Below are 25,857 nucleotides of genomic sequence, written 5' to 3'. Positions count from 1 at the left end.
ATTAGAACTTTAAAAGCCAAATAAGTTCTGTCAAAGTTTGAGAACATTGTCCTAAAGTTTGATTAATATCTAATTTCCTGTTGTTCACTTGATTTTTCTAAGTGACCATGTGAAATCAGGTATTTTGTAATCAAACATTCAAAATAAAATTCTAATACCTTTATTTTGGAAAAAACAGACTCCTTTATAGAAACCTTAGTTGAATATCATTATATGGCTCCTATTGACCCAATCCTTAAACATATATAATAGATGTAACACAGTCTTTAGAAACAATGTCTTAGCTACCTCTTACCTAGAAATATTTTATTCTGTTTAGCGATTAAATAAAGAGATATGTTTAAACAATGGTTGAGGATACGGTGGTGGCCCAAATGCCAGAAGATTTAATCATAAGCACAGAAACTAAAAATTCAAGCTATTTGCAATGTGTTTAAGGTTTACCTTGCACCAAATAGGTAACCAGAGGGAAATTTGCTGGACTGAATAATCATTAACATTGGTTTATATTCTTTATTAAGGCTATATATGAACATGATCTCAATTTATGACCTCTTAGCCTTTTAAAAAATTATTATTTATTTTTATAAAGCTTTTATTTTCATATGATTTCTACACCCAATGTGGAGCTCAAACTCATAGCTCCCAGGTCAAGAGTCTCATGCTCCACTGACTGAGCCAGGAAGGTGCCCCACATCCTCCAACCCTCTGCCCAGCCTTTTATAAAAAAGAGGCTATGAGGGTACAACCTTTCATTTATAAGAGAAGTAAGTTCTGAGATTTAATGTACAGTATGGTGACCATAGTTAATAACATTGTATTATATACTTGAATTTTGATATGAATTGATCTTAAGTGTTCTCATCACACACACAAAAGGCGACTATGTGAGATGATGGATATGCTGATTAGCTTGATGGTGGTATAATCATTTGACAATATATATATTTATCAAATCATCATGTTGTAAACTCCAAATATATACAATTTTTGTCAATTATATCTCAAGAAAGCTGGGCGGAAAAAGAGGCAAAGACCTCTCTATATTAACATTAAGAGAGTGCTTTATCATATTTAAAGAAAAGGGTTCTACAAAACCATAGCCACCAAAATTGTGAATAACACACGAACATGGTGAGATTAAGTTCACTTAACTGAAATATTTCTATTACAGTTCAGTTTCTATGACTAGCCAGATAAACAGTCAAGTTTTATACACTGACATACAATCAATTCTGCTCAAATTTGCATGAATTAAATTTTAAAAGAGATGGAATTCTAACAGAAATAGACTTTTGTCTAAAATTATTTCTAACAAATTACTGTAACTGACATTTTTACTCATCAATATTTTAACTATGTGGGCATTTCTAGCAAGTTCTTTACTTTCTTTGCTTTCAAGAACCTGCATACTACAATCCTCCAAAAGTCTACAAACTTCTTTGCCTCATTTACCATACTCTTCTGCTCAGTAAGAACCTTTGCCTTTCATTTTTCCATTATTTATTATGTCAGCTCTCATTTCTTTTCCACTTCATTGCTTGTGCAATTTAGAAATAAATGGATTTCACATCATAAGACATTTCACTTGGTTATATCCTTCAGATAAATATACCACTGTTTTCATTGTGATTTGGAAGAAAAAGAAAATTGAGGCACTTAATTTTCTTATTCCAACCTGCTGATTAAAATACTGGTTATAGATAAAATAGTTTATATTTTAAGGGCAATGATAATAATAAAATTAATATTTCCATAGTCTGATATAGCTTATTAAAAACTCCTTTAAGTCTCATTTATTCCACACAACTGTCTTGAGAGGTAGATTGTTAGACTCCCATTAACAGGATATTTAAAATAACTGGGCTAACATACAGTGAGAATGTAAAGTACAGAGGTCTACAGTTGACTAGATACCATCCATTACATTTTCTCTATATTTCTCTCTTGTTGGTGGGTACTTGCCAAGAGAAAGAGAGAGAGAGAGAGAGAGATAGAGAGACAGAGAGAGAGAATGTGTATGTGACAGCTTTACTGAAGTATAATTAACATATATAGGCCTGCATAATTTAAGTTGCATATGTGACATCATCATCATATTGCATATGCACATATTGCAACATATGCAAGTTGCATATGATGACATACATCATATGAGTATACCCCTTACCCATCAAAGTTTTCATGTCTCCCCTCCTTCTACCTTTCCTCTCCCCTCCCAATACCTTGATCCTAGATGACTTATTTGCTTCTTGTCTCTTATGGACTAGCTTTCATTTACAAAAATTCTATATGAATTGACTCTTACAATATGTAATCTATTTTGTCTGGCTTATTTGATTCAAAGAAATTATCTCAAAATTCAAAATCTTGTCAGGTGTATCAAGAGTTCTTTAATTTTTCTGAGTAGTATTCCATGTATGGACAAACCATAGTTTATCCATTCACCTTTTAATGAACATTTGGATTGTTTCTGCCTTTTGACTGCTGCAAATAAAACTGCTATGAACATTAGTGTATGTCTCTTCTCTTCGTATGGACATTTGCTTTCCTTTCCTTTGAGTAAATACCTAGGAGTTGCTTAAGAAATCTTGAGCAAAACTGGGCTTCTGGCCTCGGTGTCCATCGACAGATGATGGATAAAGAGGCTGTAGTCTCTGTATGCAATGGAATATTCCTCAGCCATTAGACACGACAAATACCCACCATTTGCTTCGACGTGGATGGACCTGGAGGGTATTATGCTGAGTGAAATAAGTCAATCAGAGAAGGACAAACATTATATGGTCTCATTCATTTGGGGAATATAAAAAATACTGAAAGGGAATAAAGGGGAAAGGAGAAAAAATGATTGGGAAATTTCAGAAAGGGAACAGAACATGAGAGACTCCTGACTCTGGGAAACGAACTAGGGGTGGTGGAAGGGGAGTTGGGTGGTGGGTGGGGGTGACTGGGTGATGGGCACTGAGGGGGGCACTTGACGGGATGAGCACTGGGTGTTATTCTATATGTTGGCAAATTGAACACCGATAAGAAATAAATTTAAAAAAAAAAGGGGGCTCCTGGGTGGCTCAGAGAGTTGAGTGTCTGCCTTTGGCTCGGGTCATGATCTCCGGGTCCTGGGATAAAGCTCCTCACGAGTATCCCTGCTTAGTGGGGAGCTTGCTTCCCCCTCTTTCCTTCCACCTGCTTGTGTTTTCTCTCTCTGTCAAATAAATAAATTAAATCTTTAAAAAATAAAATAAAATAAAAGGGCAGCTCGAGTGGCGCAGCAGTTTAGCACCGCCTTCAGCCCAGGGCCTAATCCTGGAGTCCCAGGATCGAGTCCCACGTCGGGCTCCCTGCATGGAGCCTGCTTCTCCCTCTACCTGTGTCTCTGTCTCTCTCTCACTCTCTCTCTCTCTGTGTCTCTCACGAATAAATAAAAATCTTAAAAACGAAAAAAAGAAAAAAAAAAAACGAAAAAAAGAAAATTAAAAAAAGAGTAAAACTTTTCCAGAGTTATTGTTACCATTTACATTCCCACCTCCTTTGCACGTTCTTCAAAATTCTTTACCAATATGGTCCTTTTTAATTGTAGCCATTCTAATAGATGGGTTAGTGTGATTTCATTATGGGTTTCATTTCATTTCTCTAATAACAAATGATATTAACGATTTTCTCATGTGCTTACTTGCTATCTTTATGCCTGCCTTTGTGAAGTATCTGTTCAAATCTTTGAGCCATTTTTAATGGGTTGATTTTTATTCTTAGTATTGAGTTTTGAGAGCTTGTTTTGTTTTGTTTTTCTGGACACAAGTCCATTATCAGGTATATTATTTGTTGCCAGTTTCTTCCTGTCAGGAGCTTGTCCTTTCAGTCTCTTGACAGAAGCTTTGAAGAGCAAAAATTTTTCATTTTGGTGAATTCTAATTTGTCATTTTGTACTTTTTGGATTGCCTGTTCAGAAGTCAGAACAGTTTTTCTTTTACGTTTTCTTTTATAATTTTAAGTTTTATATTTTTTGTTTGTTGTCATAATTGTCAAGTTTATTGTCATAATGTTGTTCATAATATTACTTTATAACCCTTTAAATATCTGCAGAGTCCATAAGGGGGTTACCTTGCTCATTCTCAATATTGGCAATTGTGTCCTCACCCTATTTTTCCTATTTAGTTTGGCTAGAATATATCAGTTTTATTGATCTTCTCAAGGAAACAGCTTTTGATTTCATTGCTTTCATCTAAACTTTTAGGGAAGCCTGGGTGGCTCAGCGGTTTAGCGCCGCCTTCATCCCAGGTCCTGATCCTGGCGTCCTGGGATCGAGTCCCACATCGGGCTCCCTACATGGGGCCTGCTTCTCCCTCTGCCTGTGTCTCTGCCTCTCTGTGTCTATCATGAATAAATAAATAAATAAAATCTTTAAAAAAAATAAAAAAATAAACTTTTACTCCTTTCTATTTCACAATTTCCACTCCAATCTTTATTTTTTCTTTTTCTTATACATATTTGGGTTACTTTCCTTTTCTCTATTTTGTGAAGGTGGAAGCTGAAGTCATTAATCTTAGATATTATTTTCTTCTTTCTAATATAGATGTTTAGTGCTCTAAATTCCTCCTAAGTATTGCTTAGGGGTACCACAAACTTTAATATGCTGTGTTCTCATTTTCATTCAGTTAAAAAATATGATTAATTTCACTTTTGACTGTTTCTTTGATCCACAGGCTATTTAGAAATGTATTATATAGTTCCCAATGTTGATCTTTCTCCATACCCCATGAATCACCCTGGGTGGAGAGTACAGGCACTATTGCTGGTCCTAAGTGAGCATTGGGCAACAAGCTTGCAATCTTGCTGATTTCTTTACCCTCATTTTTAGTTGTTTTCTCACACATATGCACTGATTAGTACTCAGTATTTCCTGAGTTCTCTCTGTGCAACTCTCTCTTCTCACATATTCTGTCCAGCAAATTCTAGCTGCCTAGGGTCTTCCCAGACATTTGGATTCATCTTCTCAACTCAGGAGTCCACCAAAATCTGCCAAGGTCTCCTTCTGTTGCTGACATCTAGACAATTTCTCAAGGCAGTAAACTGAGGCAAGCTTAAGGGCTCTCTTTTTTTGTTTCCCATCTCTCAGACCATTGTCCGGCATGACCTGCTATCTAATGCTTTAAAACTCTTACCTCATATATTTTGTCCATTTTTTAATTGATTCAGGTCTGTGTGTGTGTTACTCTTGTACCTGTTACATCAAGTCTAGATGACACTTGAGTGTTTTATTTCAACAATATGAGTATGGGTAAATATTTAAAGTCTAGGTTCATAGGATGTCTGTAGTTATCTCAAAGGATGTTGCAGCTATCAAAAATGAAAGGTTCCTTTTTTTTTTTACATTTAATTTCTTTTCTGAGCAGAGATGTTTTAAAACCACACCTCGACTAAAACTTAGAGCAGGAACATCTTATCTAAGTATTGCATATTCTTGTTTTAAAGGGATTTTCATGTGTATTCTCTCATTTGATTATTTATAGTCAAGGACAGATTATCAAGGTCAAAGTTGTTACTATCTGATGCTTAAGAATGTTGTGACTTGCTCAAAGTTGCACAGCTTACAACCAATACAACAATAACAGCTCCCATTTATGACACACTTTATGTGTGGTAAGTACGGTACTTAGCACTATTTGTACAACCTCATTTAATCTACCTCAAAAACATATCAGGAAAGTACTACAACCTTCCTTTATCCAGGTATAAGCAAACAAAAGCTTAAAAGACATGCTGCCTTATCCAAGGTTATACAGCCAGGTTTTGAACTCAATCACCTGGCTCCCATTTTTGTAACCACTAGTCTACCTTTCAAAGAAGTGGGATACTCTTGTGACTGCCTTCTTGTTCTCTTTTTCCATGACCTCAACTGGTTCAACAATGGCAGATTATCTCATTTTAAAAGGAACAAAACATTGTGCATTCTTGGGAATACTACTCCTGTGCTATTGCTCATGAAAGGCAAGGACTTTGGGTGATAATGCTGTTTGGGTGGTACTTACGTTGGCATCAGGAATATCATTTAAAGATAGATGACTCTTTTGATAGAGGTAAATTCATACCATACTAGGTTCATCTTGTCATCAACTATATGGATATTCATTTCTAGTCTGTCCTACCTAAAATTTCAATCCCCACCCATCTCCAACATCTATCATCATATTCCTCTTTCCTTCCTTATTTTTTCTCTTTAACAATTATCACTAATATTTTAATATATTTTACTTCTTTTGTTTATTGTTTGCCTCCACTAAAATATAAGTACCATAAGGACACACAGTTTTGTCTGTTTTGTTCACTAATGTATCCCCTACAACTAATGAATAAGAGCTCAACAAATATCGGTTAAATAAATTAAACAGTATTCTTCGGATTTATGTTATTTTTATTGTGATGTCATGGAGTGGAGAGCAATATATGAGACCAAGTTTTCAGAAGCATTAGGATCTACCTGTACACATTCACACCATTGTTAAATGTGTTATCATCTAGCATAAGAGGCTAAAGCCTGTAAGAGGAAGATAAGATCACTAGATGAGGCAACCATCTCAGAACCCTGGAGGAAAATCACATTTGCTTGTTAGCTCCTCCCTTCTCTCCTGATAATACTATCAGCTGTTAGGACTATCATGTTATGAAGATATAAATCTTAGTGGGGGAAGTAGTGGTACAATAATAATATAGCCACTGGCCTCAGAATGCTACAGTTCAATTCTCAACTGCTCTACTTATAAGATTTATAAGTATTAGAAGTCACTATTGTTTTATACCAAAGATGTTTATCCTGAGAAGTCCATGGTTTCTTCAACCCTTTGAAACTATATTCAGACTTATTGTGTATAAGTGATAGGATGTATCTTTCTTGGGAGGTCTATAGTTTTCATTCCATTTTCAACATCTCTCAGTACTTACAGTAGTCAGGGCATCAAAGATCAAGTGATACTGTTATGTAAATAAATCCACACAAATTCATTCCTTTGATTTGGCTTGAACTCCTTAAGGCCAGCCAAAATCCTCATGTTTTGCAAGCCCTTAATATTTCTGTTTTTTACTTACCCTAAGCTAGAGCTACAAAACACTAACTTCGTTATTATTATATTCAGCTTTTCACAGTGGAGGTTAAGTGATTTGCCTATATTAACATGACAGAGACAAGAAAATCTCATACATATTTTTATAAAATAAATTATCACATTTTTACTGTCAATATTACCTATGTATCTCTCTCATAGAAATGTGGTTCTTTGGTAGCAAAAGTATCATGCCTTATTCATTTTTGTAGTCTCAATATCTGAAAAGTATAAAGCACATACTACATGCTCATTATATGTCCGTTATATAATGATTGACCTGGATATTAGTCTAGGGTTTTCTGATTTTAAACCCTCAACAGGGATCCCTGGGTGGCGCAGCGGTTTGGCGCCTGCCTTTGGCCCAGGGCGCGATCCTGGAGACCCGGGATCGAATCCCACATCAGGCTCCCGGTGCATGGAGCCTGCTTCTCCCTCCGCCTGTGTCTCTGCCTCTCTCTCTCTGTCTCTCTGTGACTATCATAAATAAATAAATAAAAAATTAAAAAAAAAAAAAAAACTTAAACCCTCAACATATTATCATTTCATTAAGTTGCATACCTTTTCATGAAATTATTCTACAGAGAGAGTCTCATTCTTTTCCTAATATACTGTTCTAGCATTTTCTCTTATTCAATATCTTCCTTAGCTAGAGTACTATTAACATATTTACATCCACATCATAAAAAGAAAAGTAAAACATGAATCAAGAGTATAATAGAAAGCAAAATATATATTTTGTTTTTTCTGAAAGCATATGGAAACTAAAGACAGTGATACATTTTAAAATATTCAAAACAGTCACTTTTTACAGTAGTCTCCTCTTATCCATGGGTGATATGTTCCAAGCCCCTCGTGGATGCCTGAAACCAAAGATGGTATCAAATCCTACATTACTATGTTTTTCTTCTATAGATACATACCCTATAATAAAGTTTAATTTGTAAATTAAGCACAGTGAGGGATTACCAATGATCACTAATAATAAAATAGAACAATTATAAGAATTTACTATAATAAAATTTATGTGAATGTTGTCTGTTTCTCTGGAAATACCTTATTGCACTGTACTCACCCTTCTTCTTGTGATGATATGAGATGGTAAAGTGTCTACATAATGAGATGAAGTGAGGTGAATGATGCAGGCACTGTGACACAGCATTAGGCTACTACTGTTGACCTTCTGAAAATACATCAGAAGGAAGATCGTCTGCTCCTGAACTACAGTTGGCCATAGGTAACTGAAACCATGGAAAGTGAAACCACAGATAAGGGGGTGTTACTGTGCTTTATTTCTTCATAATGTCAAATAACCAATCACAACTAACCTCCTGTGCCATTTTCTAGGGGTCTGGTCATTCTTATGGCCACCAGTTGCATTTCACTCTGTCCATCTAGTATCTGCTTCACCTACCATATTCCCAAATCTTCTTTTTTGGTGCATTTATGTACCTGCTGCATTTCTCATGTTCTCCTGGTTTTTCATATTATTCCACTAAGCCACTCCCTAACATACCTTTCAATTAAAGAGCCTCCATCCAACATGGGAACTATGTGATGAAAGTTAAGGGAATCCATTGGCAGAGAATCAAGCTTAATAGGTGAGAAAAAAGAGGTGAATAGAAATCTTAAGAAGAAAAGGTGAGCAATAGGATCACAGATAATAGCAATATTGTTATATTGATATTTTTTTCTTATGTAATCCAAGGAACATTGGTTAGCGAATGGGTAAATACTCTCATTGCTACATCTTAGGGTAACTGCAAATTTTCTTTTCAGCTTTTCAATGGACTACCTTCCTTCAGCCCTTCTCCCTTCCTTTCCTCTTTCCTCCCTCCCTTCCTTCTTTGCTTCCTTTCACTTCTTTGTTTTTATTTTTTTTTTTAACTGTCATCTCTTATTTTCTGCACTATGAGAACTACTACACCCAATGAAAAGTTTGGGTCCCCAAATATACTTAAATTTGTGCAGATATATGATGTGCGTGGTGTCAAGAATACATTTCTGAGTATGGTACTTAATCTTATGGGGCAAGTTCTAAACTGACTATAAGTACATAAGCCAATATGGAAAGAATAAAATTCCATTAGCTAATGATGTTCTGAAACATTTGTCTGTAGGAAGCTTTATAGGCAAAAAATGGCATAATAAGACCATTCTAGTGGTTCCAAAATAATTCAGATTATCTGAGATCCACTATATCCCACATTATATAAATTCAAAGTAATTCTTATTCTCAAATTTTGACTTTTCTTACACATCATATATTTATATTTAATTAGTGAAAAACAAATGACTTTCTAAATGAGAAATTAAAAGTCTTAACTCTTGAACTTCATGGATAAATATATCTAAACTTTAATAATTTCATTGCATAATTTTGGCAAAATTAATATAGTATTTTGAATATTTTATGTTAAATTCTAGGAAGGAAGAAAGAAAACAGTATTATTAACTTAATTCATTTAAAAATAATAATACATGTGGTTTGAAGAAAAAAACGACTATTCTAGCTCTTATCATTTGTTAGCATGAAGGCACATTTATGTGTCTGTTTTTTAAATTTCCATATACAACAAAATATAAAAATTATTCATATGCTCTCCAATATCATATGCATGAAGGATTCATCCTTAATTTTCACTTGCTTGGAAGGCCATTTAATAAGTGAATTTGCATTATTCAAACTGATTCATCAAACAATAATGTCTATAGTTGTGAAACCAGTCATGCTACTTGCAGAATTATCCAGAATTCCTTTGACCACAGGTTATTCTTAAAGGTATTTGAGAATAACCCAGACAGCACTTGCAAATTCAGGTAACATAATTATTTCCAAGTTTCAGTTTGAAAACACAAAGTGATTTTACAGGGTAATGCTTTATTTAAAAAATAAAGCCCTTCTTTATTTCAAAAACTGAAAGCCCTAAAGTCTTTGTACGATGAATAAAAGAATTATTTTTGAAAACTTTAAAGATAGCTATAATTTCCCATTTAACAGTAAATATTGCATGCAAAAAGACTAGCAAAGCTTCTGAATAAGTATTATAATGACCAACTGATCAATAATTTGCATCACTTCGCAAAAAAAAAAAAAGATTGACAGTAAATTATTGGCTCTATATGTGCATGCTACAGCATAGTGTGTTCAGAGTAAAAAAAAATAAAGTAAAATGCAATTACCCTAAAAGACATTTCAAGATTCTCTCCACCCCAGATATCCATTCCTGCATCGTAAGTTCCTATCTCTTCAAAGTAGTTTCTGTCAATAGAAAATAGGCCACCAGCCATAGTAGGGGTCCTAGTTGAAAAAAAACAAAAAGAAAAGAATATCTTTTGAAAACAATGTGTGGAGTTTAATGAGACTGTAGCAAATAGTTTTGAGACATTTTAAATTAAAAAAAAAAATAGTACTCAAAAATCTCAAACTAGCAACACAAAGCCAAGGTGTCAGAGGTTTAAAAATTATAAGTAGCATTTTATTTCACATTTGCTGTAAAACTAAATTTAGATTAGTCTATATCTTTCTTATAGGTGATCAAAGAGATAAGGAACACTGGCCCCCTAAGAGGGGGGCATCTCTATTCTTCTGAAAGGCAGAGTGAAGAGAAGTGAGTGCTCTTAGCTCTACCCTTAAAGAGATTAACTAACTGGTCAGGAAGCTAGCAGTTGTGATCTTTTGTCACCTAATTATAAATCATTTTAATGTGAATTCTAGAAACCTGTGGAAGTGGTTTCTCTTTGTAAAGATCTATAGTCTATTTAAATATGAAAACTATTAAACACTGTAAAATGTTTACAGGCAATAAGTATATAATGATAGTTACATTAAGTATTTTTTTGAGGTAAGAGCTTTACATAAAGTAAACTAAAACGATAGAGTTAATTATACGACCCTATGGATAAACATAAATCCCGTATCTATTTCGCACAGATTCTAAAAGTTCTTCCCAGGAATAAATGCCGTTTGATTCTCACAATCAAATCTCACATTGATTTGAAATTTCTCTATAAGAACACGAAGTTAGATGTTAAGTTTTCGAAAGATTACTTATTAACTCATTTTAAAAGATTAATTGAAGTCAGTGGTTAATGTATGAACTATGCATGTCTTCTTATACAAGTAGTAGGAGTTGAAACTAAAAAGAAAAATTCCGGTTTTTCACAAATGGATCTATGTATACTGACAATTATCGTTTAATGTTAATTGTTGAGTAGCGGTTTTAAACCTTCCTAGCACATTAGAGACACTTGGAGCACTTTTAAAAAACACATTTCCATGCTTGGGTATCACTCTCCACAAATTCATATTTAATTGGCGTGGGGTGGGGCCAGACCTTTGGTAGTGTGTAAAGTCCCCTGGTGATTCTAATGTGCTACTAAAGAAGAAAAACCTGTCTAGGGAATTTGAAATGCTCATCCAAAGAGTCTGAGGTTGTGAAAACAAAACCAAAAACAAATGTTGCTTTTCTCGAGATTATATGCTCCTCTGCCATGGGATATGCTCATGTCCTCTAATTGAACAATGTAGTTTATTGAAAAACCACCAAATATTATTGTACTTGGATATCGACCATATTGCAAAGTTCTCTGTTTCTCCCAAGTGCTCTCACTGGTTTATAGCAAGCAATGAGCTGTCCATCAGCTGAAGGAGCAGAGCCTCCTTAGTCTCAGAACTATTTTATTGCTTCTGGCCTTGCTGCATTGCTATCAGGAACAGTATCATTGACCTTCTGAGTTATAATGAGAAACACTAACAGAGCTAAACAGATGGTAATTATGGAGTAGCCCCGACCCTCACCTGATTGGGGTTTTGGAACTCTGTGGCAATAACTATACAAGGTGTAATAGTGCTGGGTAGTCTATTTAATGAAACTAGGAACAAAAATTGCTGCAATTATCTTATCATAATGCAAGCAAGTGCTTCAGAATGTTAAGTGATGCATTTTTAATGATCAGTTCAGAGTGCTTACCACTTACCTATTTACTAATAAAGCACTGATGCACTTAGCTTAAATATATGCATTGAAGTTCATCTTACAGTTGGTCATAATTTGTATAAATTTGTGAGAAATGTATAACAAATGACTAAAATAATTTATATATTTAAACATAAGAATGACTCAAAAGTTTCAGTTATGCTTAAAAAGTAACAAAAATAAGAACATAAAATCACAATTCCTCAAAAAAAATCTTGTATTTTCTGAAGACAGATGCTCCTAGAGAGGTTTTTTTTTTTTTTTTTTGTATTTGCACTGTCAGCTCTCTCAAACAGTCCGAGCCTGTGCCTTATGTAATAGCTACAGCCATAGCCAAGGTTATGCAACATGTTCTATTCTAAGTTAACTGTTCTGTACTGTCCCTAATGAATTATCTGCATAGGCCTGTGTGGACCTTGAGTGCTCAGGGTGCTTAGAAAATTAAAAACCTATATATGGCCTGAAATTATTAACCAATTCAATACCTTTTGTGGGGGAGGGGAGAATAATCAGCCCAGTGGCTGTGCATATTACCTACCACCCATGCAGTAGGTGAAGGTGAACTGAGTTAGCAGAAGTAAAGCCCTTAGCAGGGCTCCCAGAACATAACAAAGAGTTAATAAGGTCACGTGGTGTATCTTTCTTTGTCATCGTCGTTGCCAATAATCATTCATAGGTCTTGAGTGTCCTTCGCTTAATTTTGACTTCCCAGGGCAGCTGGGGTGGCTCAACGGTTAGCGCCGCCTCCGGCCCAGGGCATGACCCTGGAGACCCGGGATCGAGTCCCGTCTCGGGCTCCCCGGATGGAGCCTGCTTCTCCCTCTGCTTGTGTCTCTGCCTCTCTCTCTCCTCTCTGTGTATTCTCATGAATAAATAAATAAAATCTTAAAAAAAAATTTTTTTTTTGACTTCCCATACACATCCTGTTTGGATTATTAAAATCACTTGAATCTCCTTCAGGTCCAAGAAGTTGAATCTGAAATGTGCCTTTCTGAACACAATTTTCTCTTTTTTTACCCCCTCCTGTTTCAGTCCTACGATGGTCACTTTTTTATCCTACCTTGGTGTTTAAGGGTTCCTTAGCTATTCCTTATTCTCACATAACAACCTCTTTCAGAAATTGTTCCTTTCCTTCCTCTTACTCTCTCCAAGGTTCCGCCATGTCAGTGAAAACAAAAAACAAAAAAACAATTTAGCATTCTAAGTTCGCTGTCCTTTCCTTATCTGATTCTTTTTGTAGCTATCAGTGTCTGGGTAAGCCTACCCTTGCATTATCCACTGTGCTCCCAGGAGCCAGAGAGTCATTGAAATAGTAACAAGATGAGGTCATCTAGTAATACTTCAGGTCCGAGTACTCTCTGCTTAGCCTACAAACAGCTACCAATCCTTTTATCTGTGTTAATTTGTTCACCTGTCTCATTTTTTTGACTAACCCTTATCTAAAAGTTTTGGGCTCTTCTCAAAAACACTGGAGATTAAGGCAATGCATAAAATCACAGTTTCCTCAGTCATGAAATCAAAACTCCCCGTCTCTACCTCAGTATGTGTATGTCCCTTCTGACCTCTTCTTCCTCCAGCCTCAAAGGAAAGAATAGCTCCTTTCCTCATTGTGACCTAACATTCACTCTTTTGCTCTCAGCCAGCTCTTTTCTGACTACTCTTTCAGCCACTTGCTCATTGACTATTACATTTATGTTTTATACCTTTGATTTCTAGAGGATCCTCTTGAGTTTATGGTACTGCTCAATCAAGTTCTGTCCTAAATCCAAATAGTTCTTCACTCCATCCTACTACTCACTGAAACGAGGGATATATACTTTCTATTCTCTTCACTGGTAACCTTATTGAAAAGATGCTTTCTATAAACTCCCTCAACTCCTCTTGACCTTCTAGCTGGAATCTGGATCCTGCTCCCACCTCTAGAATAACTTCTTGCTGAAAGGGCCCTGTTGATTCTGAACTCCAATAGGTTTTCCTTAAAATATCTTCCTTTGGAAGAATTTGAAAACAATTCAGTCTCTCTGCTTAAAACACTTTTCACCTCTGATTCCAATTGCATTTTTCCCAAGAGACTTCCTGTTCATCTTATGATTTTTTTTCTTCTTCTCCTTTTTTTTTTTTTTTTTTTTTTTTAAGATTTTAATTTATTCATTCATGAGAAACAGAGAGACAGAGAGCGGCAGAGACGTAGGCGGAGAGAGGCAGGCTCCATGCAGGGAGCCTGATGTGGGACTCCATCCTGGGTCTCCAGGATCACACCCTGGGCCAAAGGCAGGCACTTAACTGCTGAGCCACCCAGGCATCCCTCTTATGATTCTTCTTGATCTCCCTTCCTCCTCTTTCCCTTGCTGGCAGTCTCAAGTTCCTAACTGCATATTTGTAACATGAGTATAATATACAATTACAATATTGTCTTGCACCTGTGAGCACTTAATAATAATTTTTATTTGTCCCAATATGTCAGGGGAACTTTCCCTATACTCCTTACCTGTATAGCCTCCTTCTTTATATGCCTGTAATTGTCCTCTCTGTGAGACAGAGTCCTAGTCTGTGCTTTCTTTTTTCATTGTTTTTTTCTACATTGTTTGTGTTTATCTAATTGCTTTCTATATGTTTTTTTAAAACAATCCCTTTGACCCTGCTAGGGGTGTACAACATAGCACTGAGAATGTGCTACCCGCTTCCACATATGCTTCTCCTTCAATGTCCGTCCTCTATTTCCTTCCAGAATCTCAATATGAAATGATAAAACCCCATTTAGCAACTTTCGGATAGCTCTGTTGGTAAAGCTCTGTCTGACCACTGGCTCAGGTTATGATCTCTCAAGGTTGTGAGATTAAGCCCTGTGCCTGGTTCCATCCTGAGCATGGAGCCTACTTAAGATTCTCTCTTTCTCTCTCCGCCTCCATCCTCCCCTCACCACCCCCCCAAATGCATACTCTCTCTCTCTCTTAAAAGGAAAGAAGGAAGGAAAGAAAGAAAAAAGGAAATTCCAGCTCCTTATTGTGGCATCAGTAATGTGGTGCCACCCAAAGAGCACTTCCATTCCTTTTAACTCTTTCCCTGTATTCAGTGTGTAACTGTTAATAATAACTTTACCAGCCTGGTATACGTGTCCACATCCTCCCCCTCCCTGCCCCCTCCCTGCAATCTGGATATAATCATCCCCTTCTGCTTTCTTCAGTAGCCCTCAGTCTCTTTCTCTCTCAAGGCACTTTGTTACTTCTTGTTGAGTATAACGCTTATTTCTGCATATATTTTACCACCTATATATACATATAGCTAATATGTCAGTTTAATATTATTAGACTATTAATAGACAGTTGTTAAATAAGTGAAATAAACAAATAAGCATGTATCCCCATGGCCACAAAACAATCTATCTGTAAGTTAAAAATCACCTGCAATTTTATTTCTGAAATTACAAGAATAATACTTTCTTCACAACTGCTAAACTGATGAGTAACAAAAATGCCTTTGCTAATTCCAGGATTTTATCATCTAGTAGAGGTTTTGGGAATTGAGTCTGATAGTATTTTAGAATTAAAGATACAAAGCTTTGTAACAATGTAGAATATAGGAAAGGACTCCCCCGCCAAAAAAAAATAAGCATTTGACATGCAAAAATACTGAAGTATTTCACCAGAAGTTGGCAAATTAAAAAAAAAATATGATAGAACACATTTGATGATTCAGTAATGCTAAACTGTGATGTCTAAATTTTCAACAATAAGATGATATATCAGGTATTTTAGACCAGGATAACCACCATGTATGTGAAAAGCAGGTAGACTATAGGAGATTCAAGAGGGGAATAAGTTTAGTTTTTAGGAGCATGGACTTTGTATCTAAATTGACTGGGTTTAAAACTCAACCCCATAGTGTGACCTTCAATGAGCTACTTAAACTCTGTGTTCCAATTTAATCATCTATAAAAGGAGGATACATGTATTAATGTATATAATACTATTAGAATAGTATCAGCACAAAACAAGAACTACACATTTTAAAAATTAATTTTAATAAGGAAAACATCTGTGTTTGGCAAGATTATAATCAGCTTTTTAAAAATTATTTTCAGAGTCTAATTAATTTTTGATATAATTGTAGTATTTTAGAACTCTAAAAGCCCTATAGATCTGGCCAACCAAACTTAGTTGCAATGTGTTTAAATGACTTGTTCAAGAGCCCCCAGGTAGTTAGTGGCCCAATTAAGGAAACAATCTTTCTTTTATTTCCCTTCCCTTTTCTTTATTTCACTTCCTTCTTTTTTCTCTCCCTCTTCCTAAGTACCTCTCTTCCTCTCTACCAATTAATCCTCTCTCAGTGTATCCATATACACCAAAGAATTTGGGGTAGCTAATTAGAAATACACTTTGCCTGGTTTCTAGCCCCAAATTTATGCACTGTGTTTTCCTTTGAATTTTACCACTACTCTTCAAAGCAATTTCTTTCAAAGTTTTTGAAACATCATTTCTTCTCACTAGTCTTTCCCTTTATAATAGGATTCTATTAATCTTACTCAGTAAATAAGTAAGGTCTCTGGGAAAAAAAATCTAAATATTTGAGAGACTATAGGACAGCTTCAGGCTGTATTTTGCAATGATCAAATAAACACAATATCTACACTGTAAGTACTTAGCTTTGTGTTAAGAACATTTCTCATCTATTATAAGCCAAAATAAAGAGAAATGATAAACATATTTTTACACAAATATGAGGCATAAATAGCTGAAATATTCACATAATCTTATTTTTCAAAATCATTAAATATAATTTGGTTAACCATTTTGCATGTTTAGAAACCAAAGGAAAATTAGATGCTGTGAGTTTCTCTCCTTTCCTCCTTTCTCTGTCTAATATCCCCAATATAGAAAGTGGAAGAGATAGGAAGGAAGCAAAAGCAGAACTTGTTTTATTAGAGTGGTGAATAATCAAATGTTGAATGTATTTAAAGGTTTTTACAGAGAAAATAAATGGGGTTTAGTGAAATATTGTACACCAAGGTATCATTTGAACATATACTTTTGTAAGAAGATGATGCTTTTGCTAGAGAAGAAACTGTCACTTTAAGAACCCATGCTGGTTTAGGCTCTGAAGAAGGAAGAGAGCTCAATCTTTCAGTCTATGGAACACAGTTTCAAAGCTATTTTTAAAGGAGAAGAAAAAAAAAAAAAAAGAAAGTTCTGCTTAGTATGGGCAAATGGCTTGTTTTGCTGCCAAAGATCCCATTTACCAACAAGAATTGGAATCAAATACCTTAACTTGTACTTAAATACCTATATGCCAGGAAAGGAATAGTTTTTTTTTTTTCTCCCATTTTCCTTAATCCTTTTTTCATAATCCTCACAACAAACTAAGCGTCCAAAAGGATGTACAGTAATTGGTGCAAATTTTTTATCTTTCCTTTTACTTTCATTTTGTGCATAGGAAGAGTCAAAATAAACAATGGGGCCAGATGTTTTTAAATGCTTTGGTTAATACCCTGTTTTCATCTCATCTCAACAGACTGCTAGGAAAGTCTTGTAAATTATCTTCTAAACTATTAGGAAATAATATAATATAAATGTGGTGTTTTCTTTAAAGAATATAGATTAGCATACTCCACCTAAGGTGGGATTTCTTTTTTCTTTCAAAAACAACATGTATTAATTCTTAACATGAATATGTAGGAATGCTGAACAGTTGGTATATTCCTAAGTTCAACTTTTTCCTTCAAAGTCTTTGTTCTTCACATAATTTGACCCTTTCCTGTGCTTTGTGTTAGTATCTCCTATTATAAAAATCACAGGATTTGAGAGTATCTGTCTCTGCTTCTTTTCTCCAATGTAAAAATATATTTTCATTGGATTGAGAAAAATCAAATAGAGAAAATCTGACAGACAAAAATTAAGAAATATATTTTTAATTTCCTATTAAATAATAGGAAATATTGTGTTTCATTTGTAAAACATTTTACAGAATAAAATAATAAATAAGTGTTTTTTTTTTATTATACTTACTAGAGGAACTATAAATTAGATTCTGATAATTTTGAGGGGGAATCAAACTGGTAAACAGTATCAAAAATATTAAAACAAATTTTGTATTTCTTAATTGCATAATTCTAAAAAGATCACATTATATACAAAAATCAGAAGACAAAATTGGCAAAAAATAAAGTGTAAAAAAACTTCCAGTTGTTTTTATAAACAATAAAAGAGCACCTAGGTGGCTCAGTCTGTTGAGTGAGTATCAATCTCTTGATTTTGGCTCAGGTCACGATCCTAAGGTCCTAGGATTGAACCTCATGTTGGGCGCCACGCTCAGTGGGAGTCTGCTTGAGGATTCTCTCTCTGCCTTTGCTCCATCCCCCAGTCTTTCTCAATCTCTCTCTCTCTCTCTCTCTCTAAAATAAATAAATACATCTTAAAAAAAAAAAAAAGTAAAAGAGCTAAGTAAATAAGATGCTAGTAGCCATTACAATTTTTATTTTTGAAAAAAAATTAATGGCATAGGTAAATATATATCCATCTTTAAACTGTGGAGAAATCTGTCCAAAAAGAAATGTTCTGGAAGGATATATAATAAGATATTAAAAGAGGTGGCTCATTGGTGTTCTGCTTCTTTATACTTTTAGATACTTGTCACATTTATTTAGTGATGCATATATTTGTTACCTTACATTTTCAGAAATAAATATAAAGTCACTCCTTCCAAATATATTTCTCATTTAATATGTTAGCACTTCATGAGTTAAGCAAAATGGAATAATTTTCCTTCCCACAGATGAGAAGAATGTGTTATTTCTCAATTGAAGGAGTTTGAAATAAAATCCAGATCCTCCAAAGAGAGCTTCAATGCTTCTTCTATGATATCATACTAGAAGTTTACAGGAAATAATAAATGTGAACATACTGTTTTTCACAATAGAGGAATAGTAATTATAATCTGAGATATTATTAATAATGCTTAATTTACTTGATCTTCTTTATAAATTTCTAATTCCAGTTGAGAGTAAAATAAATGTATAATATCAGAAAAATGTTAATAAAAAGGGATATCTAAGTAAGTGAAATGTGTAAAGAATAAAACCCATCATTACATCTATGTTTGATTTATTACGATAGCAAATATTAGAAGAGAATATAAGACTCTTTTGTTTTACCTTAGGAAGATACTGAACATGGTATTCCAAGTAAGAATGAAGAAATCATGTCAAGAATTTGAATAATGACTAAATATAAAAGAGTCCATAAGGGTAAAGAAAGTTATAAAGACTTGAGAAATAACTAGTAGGTTTTTAAACAAAGTAATCTATTTTAACTAATGAGAAATTAAAGTAGAAACTAATATCTTGATAATTATTTACTGAGGGTTACTAGAGGGCATAATTAGGGAACTAAAAGTATTAATAAGGTTAAAGTCAGATTGTTCCAGAAGCACATACCACTCTAGCAATTGATGTAGTCTAACTCCTGTGCATCAACACTCTGGCCACATGGGCTCCCTCATTCCCTTGTCTAGGATATATATAGCCAGCACCAGTGAGCTGCTTCAGAGCAGAGAGAGCCAGATTCATCTTTGTATGTGCAGAACCCAGCACATACTCAACAATGGGTAAGCAAGTACATTTGGATTTGTAATCTAAGTCATTTCAATAGCCTGAGCCATATCACCTCAAAAGTTATATATACCAGAAAAATGTATAATATACCCCAAACTAATGATATTATTTGGGAGATTATCTGCACTAACAGGTAACTTATGTTATTGGTTGCCTGTTCCATGAGGTAATGCAGATGCATATTCATGCAGAGCTAACATGTTTGGTGAGTTTCAAACTCAGTCATTTCCCAGGCAGTAGCCTCTAAGTCACAAAGTTAAAAGGTTTATAGTGAGGAAAATAAAATCAACATGTGAGGTTGATTAGTTGCAATAAGCTATTTCTCTCACCTTTGTCTGGGACACAGGTACCAAGAAACATTGCTTAAAGCAAGAATGATGACAAATGGATACTGATTTTCAGCCTCAGAATCAGGAACACACAAAAAAAGGAATTGGAGTACTGAGCTAAACTTTCAGGCCATTTCTAAATGGTAGCTTCTACTCAACTCCACCTGATGGTGCCAAGTATGAATACATGACCATTGTAGTAAGATCTGAATTTTCAAGAATAAATAAAACTTCATATTTTTACTTAGAACATCTCATTTTTAAAATGTTGGTAATTTTTAAAAATGTAAAACACTGTATATGCCAAAACCCCCACAACTACAGAGCATGTCTGACACACAAGCTCCTGGTTTATGACCTCTGGTTTAACAACTTTATTATTCTACTGTTGCACATATAATTGAGACACTATTGAAAAGTCGTATACTATGACTGCTAAAATGTCAAGGAGAGTTTACTAATTAAAGAAAACCAAACATTCAAGATTATGTGTGCTATTATTCCATATTCATCACTTCAAAATACCAAGTATTTTACAAACTTCATTTAGTATCAGAATGAAAAAGCCAGACGTTGACAAAAGAATAATATCCATAGCCATTATAAATTTTACTTTAAATGTGGTATAACTAAGTTTAAGTCACAAGTTCAAGTTGGTTCTTTATGCATGATTGTATTTCTAAATGATGACTAACTAGCCAATTATAGTCGCTAGAAAGTTCTGTCATAACTGACATTTTAGATGAAGCATTTCACTAAGAAAACTAAAATTTAACCTCATTTTAATCACCTTAGCTATTCAGAATTCCGTTAATCAAGTAGGAGAAAAAAAAAATTGTCTTCACCACCTAGAATGATTTATCTGTTTGTACGAATGTGAGAAAAATGATCACGTCTTCGAGTAATAGATTACAAGTACAAAGAAAGTTCACATTACAGCTATGCTGATGAAAATTACATGCAGGCTGCTACAACACAGCCCGTGAATTAATTAACCTTTTGCCATAAAAATCTGGAAACTTCAGCAAAGACTGAGGTTTCTCTGTTTCTCTTGTTCCAGCTCCCTCAGCATTTTAGAAAGTAAAATACTGTGCCATTACTGAGGGAAATAGATAAAAGATATTGAGATTTTATTGGGTCTCCACGTCACTACAGTAAAAACACAAGTTGCGGTTAAAACGTAACAAGTTGAATGTTTCCTTTTTTGTTTTAATTAATGAATGATGAGAAATAATGGCTGATTGCTATGTAGATATTTCCTTTTGTGAATGAGATCAGAAATTTCTTTTTTCTTTTTTTTTGAGTCAGAAATTCCTAACTATGAATGTTGGCTAACTCTTAATTATCTACCTTTTCACTATGAGAAAATCAAGAAAATCCTTTTGCGAATGTATTTAAAAAACCAGTGCATCTTAAAAAATATGTCTTTTGCCAATGTGTTTAAAAATAACTACATCATCTTTCAAACTTCATTCTCAGATGAATAAACACATTATATTTGAGTGTAGTAGTCAAGTATTCTGATAATTTTCACGTGGGTTCCGAAGCTGAAAAATCAGGTAACATTAAATGAAGCCATGACCTGTGAAAACAGGATTTCTAATAAACAATGGTATTAAGAGTGACTGTCTTTCCTCAGCTGGTCAAGATCAGCAGTCAATAAGCTTAGTGAATTTAAAGATTACAGCAAGATTTAAAGACTATTAAGTTATACTTTAAATGCTGAAATAATAACTTCATGTTTTTATGCAATTATTTGGAGCCACATTTTATTTTTCCTCTTTGATGTAGCAATATCTCCTTAAGAGGATTAACTGTCTCAATATTAACTGTTCTATAACAAAGTTGTTCTCTTCCATGAGCCAATTTTTAGTTTTAATTCATTCATTAGGTAATTAGTCTTGCCAACGGATAAGTCATTACTTCAATAGGTTAGGAGACATCCTTGTTTAGATAATGGGTCACAGATACTGTTTTAGGATGTTAGGACATTTCTCTATTGTTCAAACTAAATCATGATTTGCCAAATTTATCTTTAAAAAGCAAAACTAGTGATCCCCCTCTCCAATATGTTTTTTTTTTTTTTCCCCTCTCCAATATGTTGTTAGGAAATCAAGTTTTGGTTGCAAGCAAGTGATACATAATAATATGTTAAAATAAGAAGGTGGCCATTTTATGTAAATAAAGTGAGTAATGCTGATCTAGACAACTAAAGATACAAATGGTATTTCTTATTTTGTATTAAGAACAGACATATTTTATGAATCAATACTTCAAATTAAATAGGTATTTTAGCTAATTTAGATCAAACAATAAATCTGTCATAATTGTTAATATATTAAAATTTTCCAAATGGATCTTTCTTATATAACTATAAGGAAGACAGCTCTTTGAAGTTAGTAAATTTAGAATATCTACCAAAACATTTTTACTTATTTCAATTTTGAGAATATCTCTATTATAAAGCATATACATTTAGGTAAGATACATATTTATTGGAAGCATCAAGGCTGTCACACAGAAAATTCACCATAAATATATTTTGAATATAAGAATACACAAAGTTTCAAAAGAAATTTGGCACTTCTGCCAATAATTAAATTTTCCTGTGCTAATTTAAACTAAATTTAATATTGTCATTGATTCTTAGATAATCATGTAAGCAATGATAATGTAAATGTGTATATGAATAAAAAGTATATGCATTTATAAGACTTAAAAATGAGAGCACAAATTCATAATACTTTTTAATTATTATAGAAATAAACATGCTAGCCTTTGGAAGATATGAGCTACATACCTTACAGGTAATGTTCTATCTCCTTTCCTTCTATCCATTTCTCTTTGGGGAACAGGATACCAACGGAAATTCAGTTTCCAGTTAAAACCCCCATAAGTCATGTCTGACCCAGCCATATATTCAAAGGTATCATCACTAATTACATCAATGATAGGGCATACCACTGTTTTCCTGCAGAAAAATCGAAACCAGTTTACATATAAATAATAATTTAAATACTACATTAGCTTCTTCAGATCCAGTATAGATGTTAAATTGAAATTTAATCATTTTGTTACTTTAATATAACTTTATTTTTGTTTTATCCTTTTTCTTTATGGAATCATTTCCTTTTACCACATTTCCTTACAGTCTCTACTCCATTCTATCATTTATAATCTAATCAAATACACTAATTGGTCTTCAAGCTGATATCCAAATGTATTCTAAATACTAACTCAGCAGGATGAACATGGTCTATTTTTTCATAAAACCTCCACCCACAGCATGATTAGTAGAGCTACTTCAATATTATGCATAATTTTAGCTAGAGCCCACTGAAAAGCAATAGCATGCAGAAATAGTGAATGGATGATGACGAATTAGACCTGGTATTTTGAATCTCAAAGGGTATAGGTTAGTTTAAAGAGTTCTGAAAAAATTTTCCTGGGGCCAATATCTACTAGAAAAAGTAAACAAGTAAAAATCGAGAAACAGAAGCAACAATAAAAATCATCATTATCGGTGTAAGTAAATGTTTCCTCTGAAAGATATTAGGGACATAACAATTTCTAAGTGTGTTGACCTAGACCTTAGAATTAACTATAACAATCTGCATATTTTAAAATAGGGAAAAATAAGCAATTTAAGTTTCTGTGTTGTATCTAAAGATCTATTTCTTCTTAAAGTTAAGAGGGAGAGCCAGGAGAGTGGGTGTTCTTCATGATGGCTTTTTTAGGATAAGTAACTTCCACAATAGGAGAAAACTGGATATTCTTTTAATCCGTGTTATGCTTTCTCCAGTCTTCCTCTACTCCTGGCTTATATGTTTTATTTTGAGATATCTGTCATCTCTATAGCAAATGTTCAGGTCTACTCAAGTTTGCATTGCTTGTAGCTAATTCCAAAGAGCAGAGCTTATTTTTCATATCTGATGGGAGGTAAATATACAAATATGCTTTTGAATCACCCAGAAATGTGGAAAGCAAATAGATGTTGTCCATTATTTTATTCTGGTTTTGTAACACCAGTGTCACAAATGCTCATTTTCAATTAGGTTTTCTATTCCACACAATTGGCCAAAGCCTAGAGTTCTCAGAAATCAATAGAATTCATCTAGCCTTGGAAAAGTTTCTTGGTAATTCTGGCCCCTACAAAATCAATGTCTTTCTATCTTTCTTCATTAAATTTAATGACAATTTGTAGGGAAGCAAAATCAGATCTGATAATCTTGAATAGCACTTTATTATCTAGTTATGGCAACTTTAGAATGTATAAGCAGGACAAGACATTAGAATTCATTATATGCAAATACAATATAAACATATATTAAAAAATAAATGATCTATGCATGATGATATTGAACAACATTATATTAAAAATTCAATAAGTTGAATATGAAACACATGTTTAAAAAAGCAGCATAATGTATGAAAAGTTGCCAGGAAATGCATTTAAGATGTTCTAAGTTCATTTTACTTTGCCAGTCTTACCCTCCTGTGCATACTGTACAATGCATGGCATGTTATTAGCTGTGTCCTACACTCAGTTGACTAAAAGGTTCCCCCTGCTTTCTTCAACTGCTATGCTTCATTTTACTGACAACCTCCATCTATCTTCCTGGCAAGTACCAAATCCTGCCGATTACATGATGTAGCTGGAGGAGCTCACACTAAGCAGCCCTTGTCTTGGAAGCTTAATTAAAAACTGCAATTTTAAGAAGACTTTCTATGGTAAGTGAAATGACTATGCAAACGAGGTGTTATGCAATGCTTTGTTATTGTATCAGAGCATTCAACACAGTTGTCTTCATTAGGTACTTAGGGATTATAATCATTTATCATCAATGTTTAGGAATATCTGTAAGAAAAGCTTGTATTTGATAGCATCATTAGCAGAAAGAATTGCAGGTAAGTATCAGGTTTCTTAATTTCTATAAAGTGCCATTCAATTTTTCAGATTTCCCAATCTGTATGTACAAATTGGCAACATTGTTTAAATAATTAAAATTCTAATAGTTGTGCTCTGTTTTCTGTTTTCGTTTTGTTTTGTCTGTTTTATTGTGATTTCATACAGTGGGATGTATGAGTGTGTGTCTTCATTTTTAAGATCCTCTAGGTGGTTTTGAACCCGACTTTGAATAAGGGCAGTGAACACTGGTCTGGGAACGGAAAGAAATATACTGTTGCTCCCAATATTTCTAGTAACTGGGACAAGCTACTTAACTTCTTTATTCCTCTCAATTAGGTACAGATAAGAACATCTATATTATGTATCTCACAGGGTGGTTGTGGGAACACAATGAGGTGCTTTGAAATGTATTTTATAAAACATGACAATATGTCAAACTGGACTCATTTCTATCACCTACAAAATGAATATTCAACACATTTTTCCTGTTTAAATTGTTTGATTATTTCTTAATCAAATATTAATATCCAGCACAAATAAGGCTTTATTAAATGGGGGAGGGGTGCTTTTTAAAAGCTAGAAAATAAACTTCCTAAAAATAGCAATTTATGAAGAAGTTTTGACCGCTACCTAGAACTGTCCTAACAGGTTCAAACCCAGGGAGACATAATGCATGTATTCTTACCTGTCTTCTTTTATTCTTGCCAGCAAAGGCTCCAGCCATCCTAAGGTGCATTCACAGTGTGCATCGAGAAAAGTTATGACCTGCCCTTTTGAAGCAGCTGCTCCTCGAAGGCGGGCACGTATTAACCCAGAACGCTCTTCCATTCTAATAATTTTTACCGGCACCTCTAAATTTTTCACATAATTCTCTAATGTCAACTTGAGAAAATCTGTAATGTGCAATAAGAATTTATAAAGTTTTGAAACTATTTTA

General features: G+C 34.0%; 1 protein-coding gene across 5 annotated transcripts in view; it reads right to left on the bottom strand.

The window, feature by feature from the left end:
- The window catches only part of GALNT13 (polypeptide N-acetylgalactosaminyltransferase 13), a 514,036-nt gene that overhangs the window by 167,792 nt on the left and 320,387 nt on the right, over positions 1–25,857 (bottom strand). For all 5 annotated transcript variants that reach the window (XM_041722124.1, XM_041722123.1, XM_041722125.1 and 2 more), the window contains 3 exons: positions 25,606–25,813; positions 22,812–22,982; positions 10,281–10,398 (listed from right to left, as the gene is read on the bottom strand). In XM_041722124.1, the coding sequence (XP_041578058.1) occupies positions 10,281–10,398; positions 22,812–22,982; positions 25,606–25,813 (497 nt within the window). The remainder of the gene's footprint in view (positions 1–10,280; positions 10,399–22,811; positions 22,983–25,605; positions 25,814–25,857) is intronic.

This window comes from Vulpes lagopus, chromosome 11, assembly GCF_018345385.1.
Source record: "Vulpes lagopus strain Blue_001 chromosome 11, ASM1834538v1, whole genome shotgun sequence".
NCBI lineage: Eukaryota > Metazoa > Chordata > Mammalia > Carnivora > Canidae > Vulpes > Vulpes lagopus.
Note: the sequence above shows the minus strand (reverse complement) of the source record. Positions and strands in the feature narration are given on the sequence as shown.